Source organism: Sebastes fasciatus, chromosome 6, assembly GCF_043250625.1.
Source record: "Sebastes fasciatus isolate fSebFas1 chromosome 6, fSebFas1.pri, whole genome shotgun sequence".
In the NCBI taxonomy this organism is placed as follows: Eukaryota; Metazoa; Chordata; class Actinopteri; order Perciformes; family Sebastidae; genus Sebastes; species Sebastes fasciatus.
The window spans coordinates 31,797,624-31,818,464 of NC_133800.1; the positions used below are offsets into that span (position 1 = coordinate 31,797,624).

Genomic DNA, 20,841 nt, shown 5'->3' on the forward strand with positions numbered 1-20,841 from the left:
GCCTTTCATATTAGATTCAATGATATAAGTAGGCTACAATTATCAGAACAATACGAACATTCAGGCTCCCTCATGCGGCTCAAAGGTGTACTGCAGATATAAATCTTAAACTATGGAAGAAATTCTGCAAATTGATTTGGTGAATTACTGATATAGAGTATGAGACCCTCGCCTTCTCATGCATCAAAAATACTGCAGACAAAATGATTGATTACCTCAAACAGGTTACAAGTCACTGTAATATAATAAGTTGATATTAATGGACATGTAAGTGCAAAGAAATCTATCAATAAATACTCTCAGTCTGTGATAAATGAATACAAATAATTAAAATTATACACAGTTTGAAGGTAACACACTGAAAATAGAAAATCACCTTAAAATATGTCTCATATATATTTCCAAGTGCCTTAGAAAATGACTGAATGTGGTTAAAAATGTTCTCAGATTTTCATTTTGTATGCTGATAAAGACATTTTGTTCTTTGTTTGATGGAGAAGGAGACCTGCTTTTAATAGTTGAGCTATTATAGAGAGTGCTCAAGTCTGCAGGACTGCCTGTTGTCTGTGTCAACCTACACAGACGCTCAGTAATGTTGACGTATTGTTTATGGAGCTGTTTCCCTCCTGGGAGGAAGCTGATAAGATTCTGTGCCTTTCCAGACCTCAAGTCACAGACTGTGTATGTACAAGTGTGTGTGTGTGTGTGTGTGTGTGTGTGTGGGAAGATTCAAATAGTGATATACTGTTCCTGAGTATATCACAGACCGGAGTGGAAAACCTGGGATTGTCAGGATGTACGGTGAACATGGTTTTCTAAATAAATTCTCTCTTTTTGATGTACAGCAGAGCAAATTACCCCAGAGTAAATACAATAGCACAGCAATACAGTATGCATCATACACATGAACATACCAGGCACTATAAAGCAGAGCATGACATCACTCTGAGCCCTGGTGACATGGACCAGTGTGGATCCTTCCAAAACAACGTAGACCTCCGCATCCTCAGGCACCGAGTCTAAACCCTCCAGCAGCGCAAACACCTTGGCCTGGCCCTGAGATGAAGAAAGGTGAGAGAGGTTGAGAGGGAAAATAAAGAAGATGCTAGAGAGCAAATCATATCTCTATTCCTAAAGATACAGGCTCATTTCAGACTCAATTCTAATGCAGTGTTCTATATTTCTGTAAAGTACAACAAATCCCCAGACGGCATGCCTCTCGAGAGTACAATAAAACATTCACCCTCAATAAAAACAGGAATGTCTTAGTGTCTACTGCAAAGACCTGCCCTGATCCCAACAGGCCAGAACACTTTAGACTTCTGATCTGAGGCCGGAGAAAGTGAAATAGGGCAGAACAGTCACACTGATACGTAGGCTCATTAGTAGCCTTTAAAGAACGTTGTGCAGGTCAGATGTGGGTGTGACAGCATGTTATGTGACAGCCTCACTAGACTCTACATCCTCACTTAAGAGGCATCGTTTGAGCTGTTCAAATTCTAGGTCATTGATTTATGTAGGGCTGGGCTGGGGACCATCTGAAGTGTTTTGATGCATGAACCACAGCACCTACGTTTTGATACCAGTACCAAAATAATAATTTTTTTAAATACTTTATAGTTGTTTTTTTTATGTTTTGTTTTTTAGAAAAATAGGAAAACATACTAGAACTTAGATAAAAAGGTGTAAAATTTTGATTTTAGTCTGGAACTATTGAAACAAAGAATAAGTAAAAAGGCTACCGTATCTAGCCAGACATTCAATCTCTGCTTTTGGTATTGACATTTTCCCGCTCTGGGTTAACAAACAAGTATTGAGGTTCGACACCCAGCCATATATCATGCAAAACAATAAAATAGTATACGGAGATCTACTGAGCTATCAAAACTACAGAACTTGGGGAAAATGTAATTAGCACATAGGCATATTTGTGTGATTAGTTTAACAAAATACAATGTGGCAAAATAGCTTAATAACAACATTTTGAATACAACAAAAACACCCATTGTAAATACTGATAAATCTGCACACCAATTATCTCCCATTAGAAGGATTTTTATTGCTTTATAGCTTTCAAGCACCAGGTTCTTCCTCTGATAAGTGTAGAGTCGCCATCTTAAATGCCTGTCATGCGTACACAAGCACATGTGACATACCACACCTGTAGTCGATAATATTAATAAGAAGACCAAGATGACGTCCGCAAATGTCTTGTTTGGTCCACAACTCAAAGATATGCAGTTTACTGTCATAGAGGAGTAAAGAAACCAGAAAATATTCACATTTAAGAAGCTGGAATCAGAGTATTTTGACTTCTTTTCTTAAAAAAAATGACTCAAACCGATTATCAAAATACTTGGTGATTAATTTAATAGTTGACAACTAATCGATTAATCGTTGCAGCTCTAGACTCAACCCAAGCTGTGGGCCATAAAACCAAAACAATTAGCTGGCAGAGGCTTAAAAGCTTCGTAGAGCTGAGGAGAAACTCAGTGTTGGGTAATAATTATCTGTGAGTTTGTCACAATGAGTGACCCCTTTCACACTACACAGAGTCATTTAGCCCACTGTTAATATAAAACATATATTGATTGGATGCAGAATTAAACATTTCTGGGCCCATGCTGTTGTTTAGTTGTGAACTTTTTACTGTGCATCAACTGGTGTTTAGACATCTAATGCAACTGTACCTGAGTTTGAAGGAAGATCTCTTGCAATTTAAATATCAAGACTAAACATCTGCCATAGTTTCCCTCAGAATAAAAAACAACTCTCAGGGCCACCAGCCTGCTTTCTAGAGCTGCCACTTTCCAAAAAAACATCCACCAGTTGCAGAAGAAGAAATCTATTGTAGAAGACAGCAATTTGTCCACCTACAGTGGCCTCAATAGACCAGACAGCAATGCAGCCATAAGACACACTGTGTGGGTTATTCTGGGAAACACATCAGAGCCAGGAGTCGAGGAGACAGGTTGAAGGAAAGAAGGTACACCAAAAAAATGTAAATCATAAGGCTTAAATTGAAATGCAATGAACATGTCAGATTAGTGTTGGATGGTGTAACAGAGTGAGGATGGGTTTTTATTTCAAGTTGTCTCTCTCTCTTTTTCCATCAGAGAGAGAGACACCTCAACAGCTGACCTAATTTCATTCATTTCAAATTCATGATATAAAGCTGAGAGGATTTTCTCTTTACTTCTCTCACTGTCTCAGACGGAGGCACTGTGAGTCTCCACGTCTCTCTGTCTCACCTAATCCCACCTTCAGGTTCATTTATCCATTTCTTTATCCCTAGTCGTCTATTCTTTGACAGAGAGAGCATCAGTTGCCCTCATTAAGACCCCTCACATCTGTGTGATTGACCAGATGTTGAACACAAATGAATAAACTTTGGGTTTTTTTCCAAAAATACCTGCAAACTAATTCCCATTAAATTCAGTTGTACTTTATGTTTAGGGCCAGTTATTAAATTTTAACAGGCTAAGAATTAGAGCTGCAATGATTAAACGATTAGTTGTCAACTATTAAATTAATCGCCCACTAATTTGATAATTGATGAATTGGTTTGAGTAATTTTTTTAAAGAAAAAAAAGTCATAATTCTCTGATTCCAGTTTCTTAAATGTGAATATGTTCCGATTTCTTTACTCCTCTATGACAGTAAACTGAATATCTTTGAGTTGTGGACAAAACAAGACAGTTGAGGACGCAATCTTGGGCTTTGGGAAACACTGATCGACATTTTTCCCCATTTCCTGACATTTAATAGACCAAACAACTATCCGATTAATCAAGAAAATACTCAACAAATAAATCTATAATTAAAATAATCGTTAGCTGCAGCCCTACTAAGAATGTTAGCGTTGTCATTGTAAGCATCTTAGTAAGCCGATTAGTACGCCGATGCTCCAAGCCTGGCTATAGACTAGTCTTATGAAAACATTGATCAACTTTCTTCAGTTTTACTACTTTCTGCTTTTAAAATTGAGTTGTTGCATAAATCCATTCATTCATTTATTTGTGGGGCTCTATAGAAAGCAAGCACAGCATCTGAGGTGTTTCATTACATGGGCATCCACATTAAACGTTTGGTAACCTTAAAGTAACCTTGGGTAAAAGGAAAACAGCATTGATGTCAGATTAGAAAGGATTGAATTGACTGAATACAGTGTGAGCAATGTTCCCCTTTGATCTCCAGAGAATTAGCTCTCATTAATGTTTGCGTTCGTTGTTAAGATCCCAAACTGAAAAAAAAATATTTAACTGCCCTATTTCACTCCAGTTTAACCTCACAGACAACACACCCATTCAAAGGTTCACCACGAGCCGAGACATCACAAATCAAACTGATAGCAAACACAAGTTCCTTTCCAACTCTGAGTGAGTAAAATGCAAATAAAAAACATCACCAGTGTGAATGAATCACAGAGTTACTGATTTGCTAGTTATACACACAGATTGTCACTGTTGTGCTGATGGATAAGGTCACTTTCTTTTCCTATGAAACTATGATTCAGTGCTCAAATAATCAAGATGTTTCATTCAAAGGCCATTAAAGTCCCTGTTTGATCAAAGTCCAACACATCAGTCTCCTGTCATCACGGCGCCCTCGTCGACCCTGGTTGCAAATCTCATTTTAAAAAAACTAGTGACTTTAGTGAACTTGATTAAATTACATGTATTGTGTGGTGATGCATGAACAGAAAACAGTTGTATCAGATACAACATTTGATGCATTTTCATTAAACATAATGGTTTAGTCATGAGCAGAGCACAACAACTCGGCCACAGACTTTCAGTTTTTATAGCCTAAATGAGGCTGCTGATCTCTCGCTGCATTCCTAACTCAATTTGCAGAGATTTTCCAGAGGGACAACCCAACTCTTGAGATTAATTGGAGACAAACTTGACTGCAAACTGGAGCACATATACTCACATACAGAGGCACTTTCCTCCTGCTCAGCTCCATCTGCGCAGCAACTGCAGGCAACGTTAACAAAACAGACATTTGAGAGACAAAAACCTCACACTCAAGTGACTCCTCCTTACTTCTTTTTGGTTATTCTTGCCGGCTCCCCTGATCCTGAAGAGATTATAAAACCCCCACCATGTGTGCCAAGCAGAGTCAGCAGATGAGACAGGATCATCATCTTTTCATCTCAAAGTATGTTAATGATTTTAATGATGATGTTTTCTACCTTGGTGTGTAGAGACAGTACCAGAACACCTAATCTGATTAGCAGGCAGTGTGTGTGTGGAGCCTATTCCTGTATGTATAAATGTGTGTGTGTGTGTGTGTGTGTGTGTGTGTGTGTGTGTGTGTGTGTGTGTGTGTGTGTGTGTGTGTGTGTGTGTGTGTGTGTGTGTGTGTGTGTGTGTGTGTGTGTGTGTGTGTGTGTGAGAGCTAAAGTAGGAAATCGATTGAGTTTCAGTGCTGCAGGGTTCAGATCTGTTCTCCATCAGTGGCCACTTCTTAAACTGGACACAACAGAAATTGCTTCCAGTACAGTCACAATATATTATTTACATTTATATATTCATAATAAAACAAATAATACAGTGAGCAAAAAGGCAAAGCATGAACAAACCAAAGAGGAGTTTTTAAAAGTGTAGCTTAACCGTTACTGAGGTCGTAATTTTTGGAGCCAAAAAGGAAAGATTAAAGGTTAGTGCTCAGCTACAATCTGTAATGTTAAAAAGCTCGAACCAAGCCAGAGATCTTGGTGTAGTCATGGACTCTGACCTGAGCTTTAACAGCCATATTAAGTCAATTACAAAGACAGCCTACTATTACCTGAACAATATAGCAAGAATTAGGGGACTGATGTCTCAGCAGGATTTGGAAAAACTAGTCCATGCATTTATCTTCAGCTGACTTGACTACTGTAACGGCGTCTTTACTGGTCTTCCTAAATAATGGATCAGACAGCTGCAGCTGATTCAGAACGCTGCTGCTAGAGTCCTCACTAAGACCAAGACTAGAGTCCTCACTAAGACCAAGAAAGAGGATCATATCAGTCCAGTTCTGAGGTCTCTACACTGGTTCCCTGTCTCTCAGAGAATTGATTTCAAAATACTCCTGCTGGTTTACAAAGCACTAAATGGTTTAGGGCCAAAATACATTTCTGGTCTTCTGCTATGTTATGAACCATCCAGACCTCTCAGGTCATCTGGATCAGGTCTGCTTAGAGTCCCCAGAGTCAGAACTAAACATGCAGAAGAAGCAGCGTTCAGTTTTTATGCACCAAATATCTGGAACAAGCTCCCAGAAACCTGCAGGACCAACTCCAACTCTGAGTTCTTTTAAATCAAAGCTTCAAACTTTCCTGTTTGCTGCTGCCTTTATTATTAAATCAGATAATGATCTTATATACTGCACTATAGCTTTAACTCTTGTGTGTTATATTCTATTTTAGCTTCTATCCTTGCTTTTATTTTTAGCTAGTTTTTATTTTCTAATCTTTAATGTTTTTATAACTGTTTTAATTATGTCTTAATGTTCTTTTGCACTTTGTTGCAATGTTTTTGAATGTTTATGTAAAGCACTTTGAATTGCCCTGTTGCTGAAATGTGCTCTACAAATAAAGCTGCCTTGCCTTACTGTAAGCTAGCTTTATGACACATAGTTGGTATATCAATGTCACTATATTGCATATTTATCAGCCTATTTAATACCACAAACACGACAGTTTAGCTTGAGAAACATTTGTGCTTTTTTCTTAAAATGAATTAAACTCATATTTTGTTGAGCTGTCAACATATATTCATAATAAAACACATATTACAGTGAGCAAAGAGGCAAAGTATGAACAAACCAAAGAGTAAGAAATATAAACAGAAGTGTTACACTAGAAGTATAAAATATAAAAATAGATGTAATGTAAACAGAGGTAATTGCACTTGTAGAATAGGTAGATGTAATTAATACAATGTAAACAAAGGTAGTTGCACTTGAGGTGAATATTGCATCAAAGGATATATTGCACAGACAAATGTATTTCACATTCAGTGTATTAATATTGCAGATTTATTGCATATTTATCAGCCTATTTAATACCACAAACACGACAGTTTAGCTTGAGAAAACATTTGTGCTTTTTTCTTAAAATGAATTAAACTCATATTTTGTTGACCTATTTAGCTGTCAACATATATTCATAATAAAACAAATATTACAGTGAGCAAAGGCGTTTAAAAGGGTTAATATTATAGACGTACCTTCCTTCACAGGAGCTCAAACTCCAGCAGAAGAAACTCGACAGTTTAGCTTAAATTGAGCAACAAAAAGAGCCTCTAACTCGGATACATCCTCCTTGTTTTGTAGCTGACTGCTGATTCAAGTGTCGGTGTGTTTAAAGCTACAAGTTGAGAAATGGCGTTGAGTCGGTGTCGCTGCTGTTTCCAGAGTGATCTGCTGCTGCAGCCTCCAGACTGACACAGCATCCTCTCTCTCTCTCTCCTCTCTCTGTCAGTGTTGATGCTTTCTGTCTTCCGTCTGCTCAAATGCAAATTCCTCCTTATAATAAAGTGAACCGTTTCTGTGATGTTGCAGCGACATCTAGTGGACGGCGATAGAACTGCGACTAGTGCAAATAAACGGATGATGTCTAGAAGGTAACTCTCGCGATATTGTTTTGGTTAGGTCAGGTTAGATCTCGAATAGTTAAGGTTTGTATTTTTTATATATACTTTATTTTTTCCCTTTTTTCAAGGTTGTTTTCATATATGCGATTTACAGTTGGTAATTACAATAATTCATAAACCATTTTTTAAGTAGATTAGCTTATAGACAAACTCATTAAGTACACTAGAGAAAAACGACTTCAACATTCAAAATTGAAATAAAATTAAGAAAATAAATAATAATAATAATAATAATAATAATAATAATAATAATAATTATAATTATAAAAATAAAGAATTAAGCTAAAAAATTAAAAAACAACAACACACATAACAAAAACAAACAAAAAATAATATTACAAAAATACGAGAGTAATAAAAAATTAAATCAACAAATAAGTTAATAGAAAATAAAAAGGGGGGAAGGGAGTGGAGGGGGAGGAGCGCAAATATATAGTCATATAATTTACATGGGCACACACATGCATCCTCCTTCACGTCCGGTCACCTCCAAGCATATGTACTGTATATGTGCATGCGTGTTAACCCATGTAACTATATTTTTCCTTCTGTTAGACTCCATCTCTTCTCAAAAAACATCCTCCATATTCCTTATTTTGTGAGTTCCCTTTTCCATAACTTTTACTTCTTGAATTACACTTTTCCATTTTATAAAATCTGGGGGTTTAGTTTTTTTCCAACCTTTTGTTATTTGCTTCAGGTGCTGTGATTCTGAGTATTCTAAGTAAGTAACGTTCATCTTTACCGAGACCAATTGGAGGTTTCCCTGAGTATATGTTCTGCTTTTAAATACAAAGGTTTTTTGAAAATGTCTTCTATGAACTTAAATATTTCTAACCAAAACAGATTTAATACACTACATGTGTAAAAAATGTGTAAATGATTTGCGTTTCTTTCACCCCCAGTTTCTCCAGCACTGAGCGCTTGGTCTTCTTTTATATTTAGAAGTTATTTCATATTTATCTTCCAAGGCAATTCTCTCCAGAACAAGGAACTGGTTGTTTTATGTATTTCACTCGACATCCGTTTCCATTCTTCATCAGTTATTTGTGTTCCCAACTCTTCTTCCCATTTTGTCTTTGTATTCATTGTTTCTTCTTTCCCTTGTAAGATTTCATATACATTACCTATAGTATATTTGAGTTTGCCATTATAAATGGTTAAAATATATTTCAACAGGGGGAATAGTTAAGGTTAAGCATTGACTTCAACTGGTTAAGGTTAAGTCAGGGGTCAGCAACCTGAGGCTCCGGAGCCACATGCAGCTCTTTAGCTCCTCTCCAGTGGGTCCTTGAGGATTTTTATTTTTTTTAAATTAGTGGAAATGAATAACTGTTTTTTTGTTGACATTTTTATTTAAAAAAAATAAAAATAAATAAAATCTGAGATTTTGAGAATTAAGTCAAAGGTTTACGAAAAAAAAGTTGTAATAGTATGAGAATAAAGTCATAATATAAAGTAGTAATTTTACGTGTTTTTATTTTTTTCTCGTAATGACTTTATTCTCATAATATTACGACCTTTTTTCGTTTTAAAGTTATGACTTTATTCTCGTAATCTCAGATGTTTCTTCCCTCAATGTGGCCCTAATACTCCGTAGTACATTGTCTCTCACTTCATTAGACTTATATACTATATGCTTAAGACTGTAAACTGTGTTACCTTCATCACAATGATCAAATGTTTTGCGGCTCCAGAGAGATTTTTTTTTAAATTATTTTTGCCTAAAATGGCTTTTTTGAAGGTTGCTGACCCCTGGGTTAGGCCATACTATGCCAATATCTTGTACGGTTAAGGTTAGGCATTGACCTCGTATGGTTAAGGTTAGGAAGGTCGTCGGGCAGCAAGTCTTGCGAGAGTTTGCAAGAATTCGCAATTTGTGGGTTGCCTTCTACACACGACCAAAGAAAAGGGTAATAATACCCACATGTTGAAATCTGCTTTATCATCAGCGATTTGAGCCAATTCTTCAAACTATTTCAACACAATTATGATTACTCAGTGTCAATATTACAAAGATTTATTAATATCTGCTTATAAAACATTTGCCAATGTCAAATATTATGAAAAAATAAAGCAGACATTAACAGTTAAATCATTCAGACACACAAAATGTGCACACATACCACATTTACATCTGAAGGTGTAGTTACAAGACTTCCAATAAAAACAACACTTTCCATTCACACACTCGGAGATTGTTCATACAGTACAACGCATGTTCTCTTTGTTGCCGGTTGTGTTTTCAGTCACGCTGAGTTAAAACACCAGAGTGAGCCCATGGGTGTGTCAGTCTCTTAAAACCTGTAACAAAATGTTTGTTTGGTGACATGTGGCCTGTCATGTCAGGAAATGTGTGTCAAAATGAGGTTATTTAGAGTTGAAAAGGCACTCTAACCCAGTCTAAAGCAGTTTGTCCTTCTTCCCTACAAGACTCAGGTGGCTTGAAGCTGTGGTCTTGAGGTACTCGCTTCTCCCAGAGCCAGGCCGTTAGCCCTGCTGATGCCAGGGCATGGCACCTCCTTCCTCGGGAGGGAGGAGGCGAACAACGTGTCCAACATGCCCAGCACCTCCAGGAGGTCCTGCTGGTAGTCGATCTCTCTCTCCAGGAGCTCCTGCAGACGCAGCAGCTGTCGGTCCACGACTGGCGACTGGCCGATTACCGACCGATAGATGTCCAGGATCATCTCGGCAGCCGTTACGAGGACAGGAGTGAACCTGGTGTCAACCACGTTCCTGGAGAAGAAACAGAAAGAAAAATGAAGTATTCATTCTGCAAAAACATTTCTGCACGATTAGATGTACAAGCTACCAAATTAAATGCATCCAGTCACGCATTATTTCAACAGTCTACTTGAGCAATGATGTTTTGTCTGCTTCTTACCCTATGAGGAAGTTGAGCAGCCGAACGAGCCCCTGTTCATCCCTTCCTGCCAGAGCGTTCTTCAACGTTCCTCTTCGATCCAGCTCCTTTATAACAGCAACTGTGATCTCTGGCTTCCTCTGTCTTGCCCATGTCTATAAATAAAATTTAATGTACTTTATTAAGTAAAGTAAGTAACACATTTTTGCCATGTTTTTTTGTACAACTCAGCAACAGGAAAGCAGCATATGTCACTCCCTTTTTATTGCAAATTGGAAAAAAAGGACAACTTTAAAACTTGAAAGAACCTCAAGAAAAAAAGACCAAATGATTTGACCTTGTTGCTAATGTTATGAATATATAAAATGTATACCTCCAGAGCTGTATCCAAAGCCTTCGACACATTAAATTTCTTGAGCTGCTTGTCGTATTTGGCCAAATGCTGTTTCACTGGCTTGCTGACGAGATAATCATCCTGGAAAAAGATGGAGAACGAAATAAATTAATTAGCAATGGTGAGAAAGTAAAGCCTTATGTAATAACTCAGTGTGCAGAAAGAATTGTCAGTTTGACCTCGTCTTTTGTTTGATTCAGTCAGCACATCTCTTAGGGAATAATCACATCATGTCTCAGGCTGTTGACCTCAGATACTGTGTGTATGTAAACATACCTGTTTAGGGACGTAGTTCTTCCCCTTCACAAAAACACGGTACGTCGGTCGCCGCCTCTGTTGGCCGGAGACTTCCTTCGACTCTTCAAGGCTTTTCCTGTGTTTGATATTCAGGATGCTATTGGTCATACCCACGACAATGGACTCATCGTCCGGCTGAGGAGAAACACATATTTATAGTTTTACTGTCAAGAATTCCATAAAAAGAAGAGAGACACAATTGACATTACTTCACTTTCATGACCAGACGTTTAAAAGTCTGTGAAATAGTTTAAAGGTTGTCAGAATACTTGAGATCATCATGAAATTCAGTCGATGGATCACTCAAGAGATCATCATTCAACGGTTCCTTTAATACACAAGAAGTCCAGAAGACATAATCACCTCCTGCGGCCTGATATTGGTATAAGCCGTGGTTACAGCTGGGAAAGCATATCTTTTTAGTAGTGCATGTTTCTAATGGGGATGCACTGATATCCGATATCAGGCAGATACGGACTCAAATAGCTGGATTGGGTATCTGTGACAATGGGGCCGATCTGTTCAATTCTATGCTTCTACACTATATACATTATATATTGGAATTTAAATTCCCGTTTAAGTTTTGACCAATTTGTTGCTGCATTAAAAAAGGTTTATAGTTGAATTGTAATTCCTGTTAATTTAGAAGATTTTTACCAAGTTGCTACCAAGTTGCATTGGTGGATCCCTAAGTTAGTGATTGAAAGGTAAAAATCCAAAAGCAATGAAAGCCCAAAGTAAACAAAAAAATGCCTTGTCAGATCACCCAGGTTGCACATTGTGTTCTGGAAACCCTACACCCTCATGCCAGCAGAGAGAGGAGAGGATGTACTGTTTCATCTCTTATCGATTTAAATCTCTGGCAATACTAGATATTTCTGTCGGCTGCTGCAGAAACTGAATCTATCAGCTTGCGGTCTCTCAAATCACAGCTCCCTCTGATGGTGCATCTCAAATACAAGCTCATTTTTTGCACGTTTATAGGCCACAGTCATTATCATAAATGTTGCTTCAATTATTTGAATGCACCTTTCTTCACTTAATTCATCTTCTAACATGAAAAATTAATAATAAAACATAATAAAAGGGTTGAATGTAATTTCTTACAGCCAAAGCCAGACTGAGGATGGAGGCAGAGTAGTCAAAGTTGTGGACCACTTTATAGTTGGTGGTGTTGTACACCTTTACATGCCTGAAAGACAAACAGAGACTCTGCATTACATCAGGATCATATAAAGAAGACTTATGAAACAAGTATGCAACTGTCCTGATAAGGCATGCATGCTGTAGATACACCTGTCCCCGTACCTGTCCAGAGAGGCTGACAGCAGCCTCTGTCCGTTGCTGCTGAGACACAATGAGGTGACAGTTTTGTGATGGTTCTTCAGTGACACCAGGGGCTGGCCTCCTTTTAGCAGGTCCCACACTTTCACATGGCGCCCCCCTAAACGGAGGGAAAAGTTTGTTTTTAATGCCCTGGGTACACATTAGTAAATATAATGAAGCATGTGGGTATGAGTGAAGTCAGTTCAAAACTATTTCAGGTTGTTTTGTTCCGATTTAAGTCACAACCAAGTATAGACTGGACTTAAATGCTGTTGTCTTCCTGGTTTGACATGGCCCAGCCCGTCCAATTTTAAACATTTCCTACTTGTGTTTTGTCATGCACAACAACCTGCGTCAACCTGAACAAGGCTGAGGAACCCTTAAATTAAAAAGACTAAACACTAGTAACATAATTTCGGTTTGATCTGACAACAAGAAAGACATATTTATAGTTTTACGGTCTAGAATTCCATAAAAAAAAAAGAAAAGGGACAAAATTGACATTACTTCACTTTCACGACCAGACGTTTAAAAGTCTGTTAAATAGTTTAAAGGTTGTCAGAATTCTTGAGATCATCACGAAATTCAGTCGATGGATCACTCAAGAGATCATCATTCAACGATTCCTTTAATACACAAGAAATCCAGAAGACATAATCACCTCCTGCGGCCTGATATTGGTATAAACCGTGGTTACAGCTGGGAAAGCATATCTTTTTAGTAGTGCATTTTTCTAATAGGGATGCACTGATATCCGATATCAGGCAGATACGGACTCAATTAGCTGGATCGGGTATCTGTTACAATGGGGCACACACTTATACAAGGGGGCACATTTTCTGGATGTGCTGACTGAACATGATGATTATAACGGCTGCCTACCTGCAGAGACGAGGAGTCCCTCAGAAGGATAGAGAAGCAGACTTTCCACTGGCTGGCCGTGGTCCATGGTCATCACACTCTTATCCGCTCTGGCATCAAACAGTTTCAGTGTGTGGTCATAAGATCCTAGAATAAACATCCATTGTTAGTCACAAAAACAGACCAAGCTCCTTCATCCTGGTCTTCATCCTTCCATCTGCAGCGGCATCCCATCTTTCACCCAGTTCAGACACAAGATTTGCGATAAGACAAGTTGAAACCTGCTACTTGCTACTACTTCTACCTCTGCGACTACTACTGACTTTGCATTTGAATTATTCAATTACTCTAGGTATATGTTACTTACATATCTGTATATGTATATCTTACTTACATATCTATATATATACATATTCATAGTTTTACTGTCAAGAATTCCATTAAAAAAAAGGGACAAAATTGACATTACTTCACTTTCACGACCCGACGTTTAAAAGTCTGTAAAATAATTCAAAGGTTGTCAGAATACTTGAGATCATCATGAAATTCAGTCGATGGATCACTCAAGAGATCATCATTCAACAGTTCCTTTAATACACAAGAAGTCCAGAAGACATAATCACCTCCTGCGGCCTGATATTGGTATAAGCCGTGGTTACAGCTGGGAAAGCATATCTTTTTAGTAGTGCATGTTTCTAATAGGGATGCACTGATATCCGATATCAGGCAGATACGGACTCAAATAGCTGGATCGGGTATCTGCGACAATGGGGCCGATCTGTTCAATTAAATTCTATGCTTCTACGCTATATACAATATATATTGGAATTTAAATTCCCATTTAAGTTTTGACCAATTTGTTGCTGCATTAAAAAAGATTTGCAGTTGAATTGTAATTCCTGTTAATTTAGAAGATTTTTACCAAATCCGAAGGTAATCTGTGTGTTCCTGGAGATATATAGATATATAAATATAAAAAAAAAACATATATTTGTTTATTTTTTCAAGGTTAATTAAATAGAAAATAAAAAGTAAAAAAACAAATGTTGGCAGATTTCGGATGTTCCTGCTACATCAGTTTAATCTAAAAGCCACTGTGACAGATGACGTTCATTAGTGGCTACAAAAAGATCCAAAAATTCTGGCATACACCAAACATTGATGTTAAAGTAAATTCATAATCCTCCTAACACCCATTTTAAAAAATGTGCCTCCATCTCACCGGTGATGAAGAGATCTCTGTTGAGTTTGCTCGAGACGCCACAGCGAATGTAATCTGTGTGTTCCTGATAGGTGTTGAGCTCAGTAGCATTTGGGATGTCCCAAAGCCGACAGGTGTAGTCGTCAGACCCTGTGAGGATCTGGTAGCGGTCTGAAGTGAAGTCTGTGACATGGACAGCCCTGAGCAGGAACACAATGAGAGAAAAAAAAATCAGTTTGCTTTCAGGACCAGACGTTTAAAAGTCTGTAAGACTCTGTAAGTTCAAAGGTTGTCAGAATTCTTGAGATCATCAGGAAATTCAGTCGATGGATCACTCAAGAGATCATCATTCAACAATTCAAATTAAGCCTATAACTAAAACACCTTCAGACAGTGGCATGTGGGATTATACCTACTTTGTGTGCCCTTTGAACATCCTGAGCGCCACTTTGCCGCTGACATCAAACAGCCGGACCACAGAGTCCTCACATCCCGCCACGAGCAGCTGGCCGTCTGACCTGAACCTCCCACAGTACGCAGTGTCCTTAAAGCGTGTGAATGTCTTCACAGGCTCCTGGGAGAACGGCCCGTAAATGTGGATCTGTAGAGAAACCAGAGTGAGAATGAGAGAATGCATACTGATACTCAGAGGACTGACTGTAAACATAATTATTTTATGGCGGTGAACACCGATTAATTTGAATAAACACAACTAAGCTGAATTCATAGTTGAGAAGCCAACGTACTCTTGTGAATGCTGTCACAGCAAAATGATGTGGAGCCACTGGGGAGAAGTCTATGTTTGTGATTGCTCCAAATTCTTTTATCTGGACTGGAGCCTGTGAGAAGAGAGACAGAGATGCATGGTTAAGATTGAGAAACGGCATTAAGGATGGTTTTTTTTTCACGGTAATGATTAAGACGGTATAGAGTAGAAGAGACTCACCTTGTAGTTTTTCCAGTACAGTGTGTCTTGTGTGACTTTCTCTCCAAGTTTAGGATAGACTTGGATCTTGGTGGGTTTGAATGAAGCCATTTCGGCGCTGATCGTGAAATACTCTGTCTGGTGAGATACAGAAAACAAAAAACATGGATGTTAATACATAGAGAGAGATGTGACACCTGGGCTAGTTAACCTCTTAAACCCCACTGACCTGCAGGTAGATAAGATAAGATAAGATATTCCTTTATTAGTCCCGCAGTGGGGAAATTTGCAGTGTACAGCAGCAAAGGGGATAATGCAAAAAACAAGATGCATCAGCTAACACAGTAAAAAAGAGCTAAACAAAGTGTAACAAAATATGAACCATTTAAATAGAAGGAAGTATAAAAATAGGAGCAGTATACACAGTATTGACAATAAACAGACTATTAACAAAATTGCACAAGTGGAAAAATGATATTGCACAGTGAGAATGAATGAGGTACTTTTATACAAATCCATGATGTAAGGCCAAACAATGTTCAAACCCACACAAATGTATTTTTAATTTCTGTTGTCGATAAAAGAAAAAACGTTGATTACGGTATTTCACTCAGTGTAAACATGATATAGCTTCAACAAGGAGCTGGAGCAAACACACAGAATATGATTCTCTCAGGCAGAGTAGTAGGCAGGTGGTTTCTACCACCTTTCAGCTATTAAACGTGGCTGAACTGGATGGTAAGGGGTTAATAGCTTAGCCAAGATTGTTTTAATCCACAAGAAAACAGCCGGCAAAAAAAAGGGCACCAAATTCTACAACAACATGGACTAAATGACAACAAAGTTCGCACTCAAACGTGTTAAACAGCACCACAACCCAACAAACCATGCAACTCGTGAAGGCTAAGCTAACTTCACTGTTTCCAGACATTACATTTCTTCATTGAGGTTTATTACTACGTTTTAAGAGCTCAATAAAATAAAGTCTACAGTTAACCTTTACTTAATAGTTGAAGTTACACGTAGTGATACTTATTAGAGAAGATACCTGATCCAACGTGTTCAGCTCAGCAGTGAGCTAGTTAGCATGCTGCTCTTTAGCCGACTCGCATCTTCTACTAAACTACTTTCTGATGAGTCTCACCTTTAAATGAAGTCGTCCGGGAGTGCACACTTATTGTTTTAAGTATGATTTGTTGAAATTAGATGATTCCAATGTCGGTAGGTGAAGAAAACCAGAAGTTTCACATTTTAAGGAGTTATCACGTTGCCTCTCTGGAGGACGCCATGACGACTAGAAACGTGACGACTTCCGGTACGGATGGCAAAACTTTATTGTTCACTGAAAGAAACATTTTCTTATTTTATTTACATTTATAACCTTATAATATTTATTTTTTATATATTTACATTTCTGAAAAGGCCTATGTATTCATAAGCTTAATTAATTGTATGTTTAAAAAATAAATCTACTTCCGTTTCAGGTGAAATCTGACTGATACGATCAATTATATTAATTTCAAAAGCTTCAAGAGTTCACAACTAGTCAATTTTAGAAAGCAGTGTAATCGTCAGACATGATCTCTGCGACTTCAAAAACCCTGACAAGACATGTTTTATTAATTATAAAACACTAAAAAAAAAATTATGAGCCACAATTTTGAAAAACTGCAGCCACATCCGGAAAATTATTGATCTGAGAACGTCACTTCCGGTCTTCGCTCCTTTCTCCGAGCTGATACCGCCTGTGTGACTCCACGTGTTTACACTCTCCCAGGTTAGTTCACGTCTCTGTAGCTTTTTAATGTGTCCCAGCCCGGTATGATGTTGACTCTGTAGAGAAAGAACAGTTCCCCGAGTCACAATACGCGCTGAGGAGGTAAAGATCGATGATATTTGAATGCTAGCATCAGTTTAAAGAGGCCTGAGCTAGCTGGTTAGCATGGCTAGCTAACAAGCAGACAGTTCAGTTGTCATGATTCCTGAGGACCCGGATGTCAAAAATAATAAGCTTCCAAGTCTCAGAGGCTGAAGGTTCAATCATGATCCCATAGCACATCTTCTAACTGAGCTGTGTTGCCTCCCCTCTTCATAATGCCCCATTCTGTATGCCCAAATGTCTTTAATTATAATGTTCTCTCATAAATCTTTTGTATTCAGATTAAAATACCAAACTCCTATTTACATATATATCAAATCACAGGTGTGGCAATCTGTGCAATATTAATACACTGAATGTAAATACATTTGTCTGTGCAATATCGTTGATGCAATATACACCTCAAGTGCAACTACCTTTGTTTACATTTATTTATTTATTACATCTACCCTACCTGTTTTACAATTACCTCTGTTTACATTACATTTATTTTTATATTTTATACTTCTAGTGTAACACTTCTGTTTATATTTATTTATTACATCTACTTTACCTGTTTTATTTGCTTTATAACTGTGTATGTTTTACCTGTTATATGTTTTATCTGCCTCCTTTAGTCTTGTCAAGTATTTGTTTTAAAGCACTGACCTGAAGTGGCAACTGTGAATCTCGTTGTATTTAATACAATGACAATAAAGCTTTCTATTCTATTCTATTCTAAAAGCAGCAATTTGGCCAATTATTTAAAAACTGAGAGCTACACTTCTGTACCAAGCAGTAAAAAAACAAACAAAAGCCTCTTTCTCATTCTCCTGCAATGGTGTCATCATAGTGGAGTTCATTTTCCATCTTAAGATGCTTCACAAACTTTATGGCTCAAGAGCTTGTAGCTTTTCTGTAAATCAGTCTTGGAGGCTGAAAAATAAGCTTGTAAAGTTAGTATCTAACTGATCTACCTTAGCTTTACATTAGGAGTTTAACTTAGCCAGGAACTTTAGCTGAACTTCAGACAGAGGTGTCTGATTCATGCAGAACTTGAGACTAAAAAGTGTGCAGCTATTTTTGGGCTTCTGACAGCTGTGCATTCTTAGTTAGTTTGCTGAGCCAAAAGGCGAAACGACGGGGGGATTTTGGGGAGTTTTAGGTTTGACACTTAATTGTAATTGTCAAACCCCCATGTGTCTAATGAACTCCAGACCTGTACACCATTTTGCATATTTCTCTATTACTGATTCTCATTGCAAGATCACACTATCAGTATGCATGTAGATGGGATGAGTAGAAAACTGAGTGTTACAAACAAAATCAGGATTAATGATTAGTGTGAAATGACTATTGGTGCTTTCATATGTCCCCCAGCTCTGTGAGAATTAGTTTGAAATGTGTGAGGAAATATTAAATTTGATGGTGTGTGTGTGTGTGTGTGTGTGTGTGTGTGTGTGTGTGTGTGTGTGTGTGTGTGTGTGTGTGTGTGTGTGTGTGTGTGTGTGTGTGTGTGTGTGTGTGTGTGTGTGTGTGCTGTTCCCTGTCAGATGAAGGAGTCGATAATGAACCAGGAGAAGCTCGCCAAACTGCAGGCGCAGGTCCGCATAGGCGGCAAGGTGAGTTGGAATGCATGCTGGCAAATTACTTTAAGAAAATGCATTTCTTTTTTTTCCTGAGTTTTGTCATTGTTTCATTGTTGTGCTCTTCAGGGGTCAGCCCGCAGAAAGAAGAAGGTTGTGCACAGAACAGCAACAGCAGATGACAAGAAGCTGCAGTTCTCCCTCAAGAAACTGGGAGTCAACAACATCTCCGGCATTGAGGAGGTACGGCAAATTCTTTCTGAAATGCATTCCCAGCAATAAGTACGCACACAGGTCTTCTTCATGACATTGATGCAGCAGGGTTCTCCACTTAGAAATAGAGTAATATTGTAACATAAAACAAGAGGCCAAGCAAAGATGGCAAAATAAAAGGATGCTTCAGTTTGTTGCATCGTCCTCTTCGACGCTGACTCTTCTCTTCCTTTTTTCCCCATTAATTCCTGTTTGTGTGTCACTGCAGGTGAATATGTTCACAAACCAGGGGACAGTGATCCACTTCAACAACCCAAAGGTTCAGGCCTCCTTGGCTGCCAACACCTTTACGATCACGGGTCACGCTGAGAACAAGCAGCTCACAGAGATGCTCCCAGGAATCCTAAACCAGCTGGGGGCCGACAGTCTCACCAGCCTCAGGAGATTAGCAGAGAACCTGCCCAGACCAGGTATCCACAACACTCTTTACTGATCTGTTTGCATCTATCAGTAGATTTGTGTACTGTCTGTTAACAATTTGCTGTTTGTTCTTCTTCCCCCTCACAGCTGGAGAGAACAAAGCCCCTATGGTTGCTGTTGAAGAGGAGGACGATGAGGTTCCAGGTAAGCAAATTCACACATCCCCTTTTATTAAGGTAATGTAGCATTAAAATAGCCACATTATAATAAGTCCAGAGCAGGCTGACCGAGACATTTACATGCATGTCTTGTAACGTGGAACTATATGACCTTATTACATTTAATAAGTTCAGTGTCAATGCATCTGGGTGTGTATTTAAGTATATCATAGAATAAAGGATTAATTCACAGGGTTGTTTTTGGTTATATTCATATTTAGTAATGAAGTTTTATTAGTATCTTGTGCTCATTGAGACATTTATCCGTCACCAATCTTTACTCTCTGTTTTCAGATCTTGTTGAGAACTTTGACGAGGCTTCAAAGGACGAGGCAAACTAACAAAACACCAGCGAACATTTCAAGGCTCCTCTTGACTCACCGTACTTTGACACAGCAACATTTTGTAACCGTTCACCTCTGTATTTGCTCTGTGGCTACAACACAAAAAGTCGCTTTTTAATCGTAACCTCGACAACTGGGCTAAAACAAGTAAAATTGACTTTTTACGACATCTGTTACTCAACCCTTTTGTTTGATTTGTCTCGTTCTGCATTGCAAATGAAATTATTTAATTCAGTGGAATGTGCAAAACCTTTTCTCTTTCACACGCTGCCTCTCCTGCATTGTGATACCCACACATCCAAAATGTATTGGTGGAATGAATCATGTAATAAACATTACATTTAAAATGATCTTCTTTTGCATGTTTACTTTTAGTTCCATTATATTCAAACTCATGGTCCTAGTTTTCTTTCTTATCATTAGTAATAACTACTAAACACTGAATTCTTTATCATTGGCTGTGCAGTGAAAAGCAGCACATGCTGTCTCTAAGTGTAGGCCTACATTGTACCAAAGCAGTACTGCTGTGTGTACTTGAAAGTATTTAACAGACTTTACAACCCAACTCACAATCTCATATTTTTATGAGTGATCATTAAGTGAAAAATCAATAGAAGCTTGATAAGAACCTTCAGGTTGCAGTTAAACGTCCATTAGGAAGCCATGTAGACAACAGCCATGGTTCAATTTGA

General features: G+C 38.1%; 3 protein-coding genes across 9 annotated transcripts in view; 1 reads left to right on the forward strand and 2 right to left on the reverse strand.

Annotated features, from left to right (window-relative positions):
• Positions 1-20,841, reverse strand: part of LOC141769828 (rho guanine nucleotide exchange factor 28-like) — a 186,254-nt gene that overhangs the window by 40,371 nt on the left and 125,042 nt on the right. For 5 of the 6 annotated variants that reach the window (XM_074639265.1, XM_074639263.1, XM_074639264.1 and 2 more), the window contains exons 1-3: positions 7,218-7,407; positions 4,936-4,979; positions 915-1,056 (exon numbers count right to left, since the gene is read on the reverse strand). The exons of the other annotated variant lie outside the window; for it this stretch is intronic. In XM_074639265.1, coding sequence (XP_074495366.1) covers positions 915-1,056; positions 4,936-4,968 — 175 coding nt within the window. In that variant the 5' untranslated portion in view covers positions 4,969-4,979; positions 7,218-7,407. Of the gene's footprint in view, positions 1-914; positions 1,057-4,935; positions 4,980-7,217; positions 7,408-20,841 lie in introns of those variants that run through there. 6 annotated transcript variants of the gene reach the window in all.
• Positions 9,648-16,827, reverse strand: utp15 (UTP15 small subunit processome component). 2 transcript variants are annotated; one of them, XM_074639249.1, is made up of 12 exons: positions 16,655-16,827; positions 15,532-15,648; positions 15,332-15,424; positions 15,002-15,186; positions 14,607-14,785; positions 13,406-13,531; positions 12,506-12,641; positions 12,305-12,389; positions 11,177-11,332; positions 10,880-10,981; positions 10,528-10,661; positions 9,648-10,379 (listed from the first exon to the last, which is right to left on the reverse strand). In XM_074639249.1, exons 2-12 carry the CDS (start codon positions 15,619-15,621, stop codon positions 10,079-10,081), a joined length of 1,587 nt encoding a protein of 528 aa, XP_074495350.1. In that variant the 5' UTR covers positions 15,622-15,648; positions 16,655-16,827; the 3' UTR covers positions 9,648-10,078. The 2 variants fall into 2 exon arrangements, with proteins under 2 accessions (XP_074495350.1, XP_074495351.1); XM_074639250.1 differs by having other exon boundaries at positions 16,559-16,827.
• LOC141769820 (transcription factor BTF3-like) lies at positions 17,164-20,499 on the forward strand. Its single transcript, XM_074639252.1, has 6 exons — positions 17,164-17,287; positions 18,922-18,990; positions 19,084-19,197; positions 19,436-19,637; positions 19,735-19,791; positions 20,100-20,499. The coding sequence occupies exons 2-6, from the start codon at positions 18,922-18,924 to the stop codon at positions 20,144-20,146; spliced, it is 489 nt and encodes a 162-aa protein (XP_074495353.1). The 5' UTR covers positions 17,164-17,287; the 3' UTR covers positions 20,147-20,499.

Bases quoted from the DNA above. Each gene is read 5' to 3' on its own strand.
- utp15 (XM_074639249.1), bottom strand. From the start codon at position 15,621: ATGGCTTCATTCAAACCCACCAAGATCCAAGTCTATCCTAAACTTGGA. The intron at 15,187-15,331 runs GTACGTTGGCTT...GTTTCTCTACAG, and splicing joins CTGTGACAGCATTCACAAGA to ATCCACATTTACGGGCCGTT. The intron at 10,982-11,176 runs GTATGTTTACAT...ATCTTTTTCCAG, and splicing joins AGAACTACGTCCCTAAACAG to GATGATTATCTCGTCAGCAA.
- LOC141769820 (XM_074639252.1), top strand. From the start codon at position 18,922: ATGAAGGAGTCGATAATGAACCAGGAGAAGCTCGCCAAACTGCAGGCG. The intron at 18,991-19,083 runs GTGAGTTGGAAT...TGTGCTCTTCAG, and splicing joins AGGTCCGCATAGGCGGCAAG to GGGTCAGCCCGCAGAAAGAA. The intron at 19,792-20,099 runs GTAAGCAAATTC...CTCTGTTTTCAG, and splicing joins GGAGGACGATGAGGTTCCAG to ATCTTGTTGAGAACTTTGAC.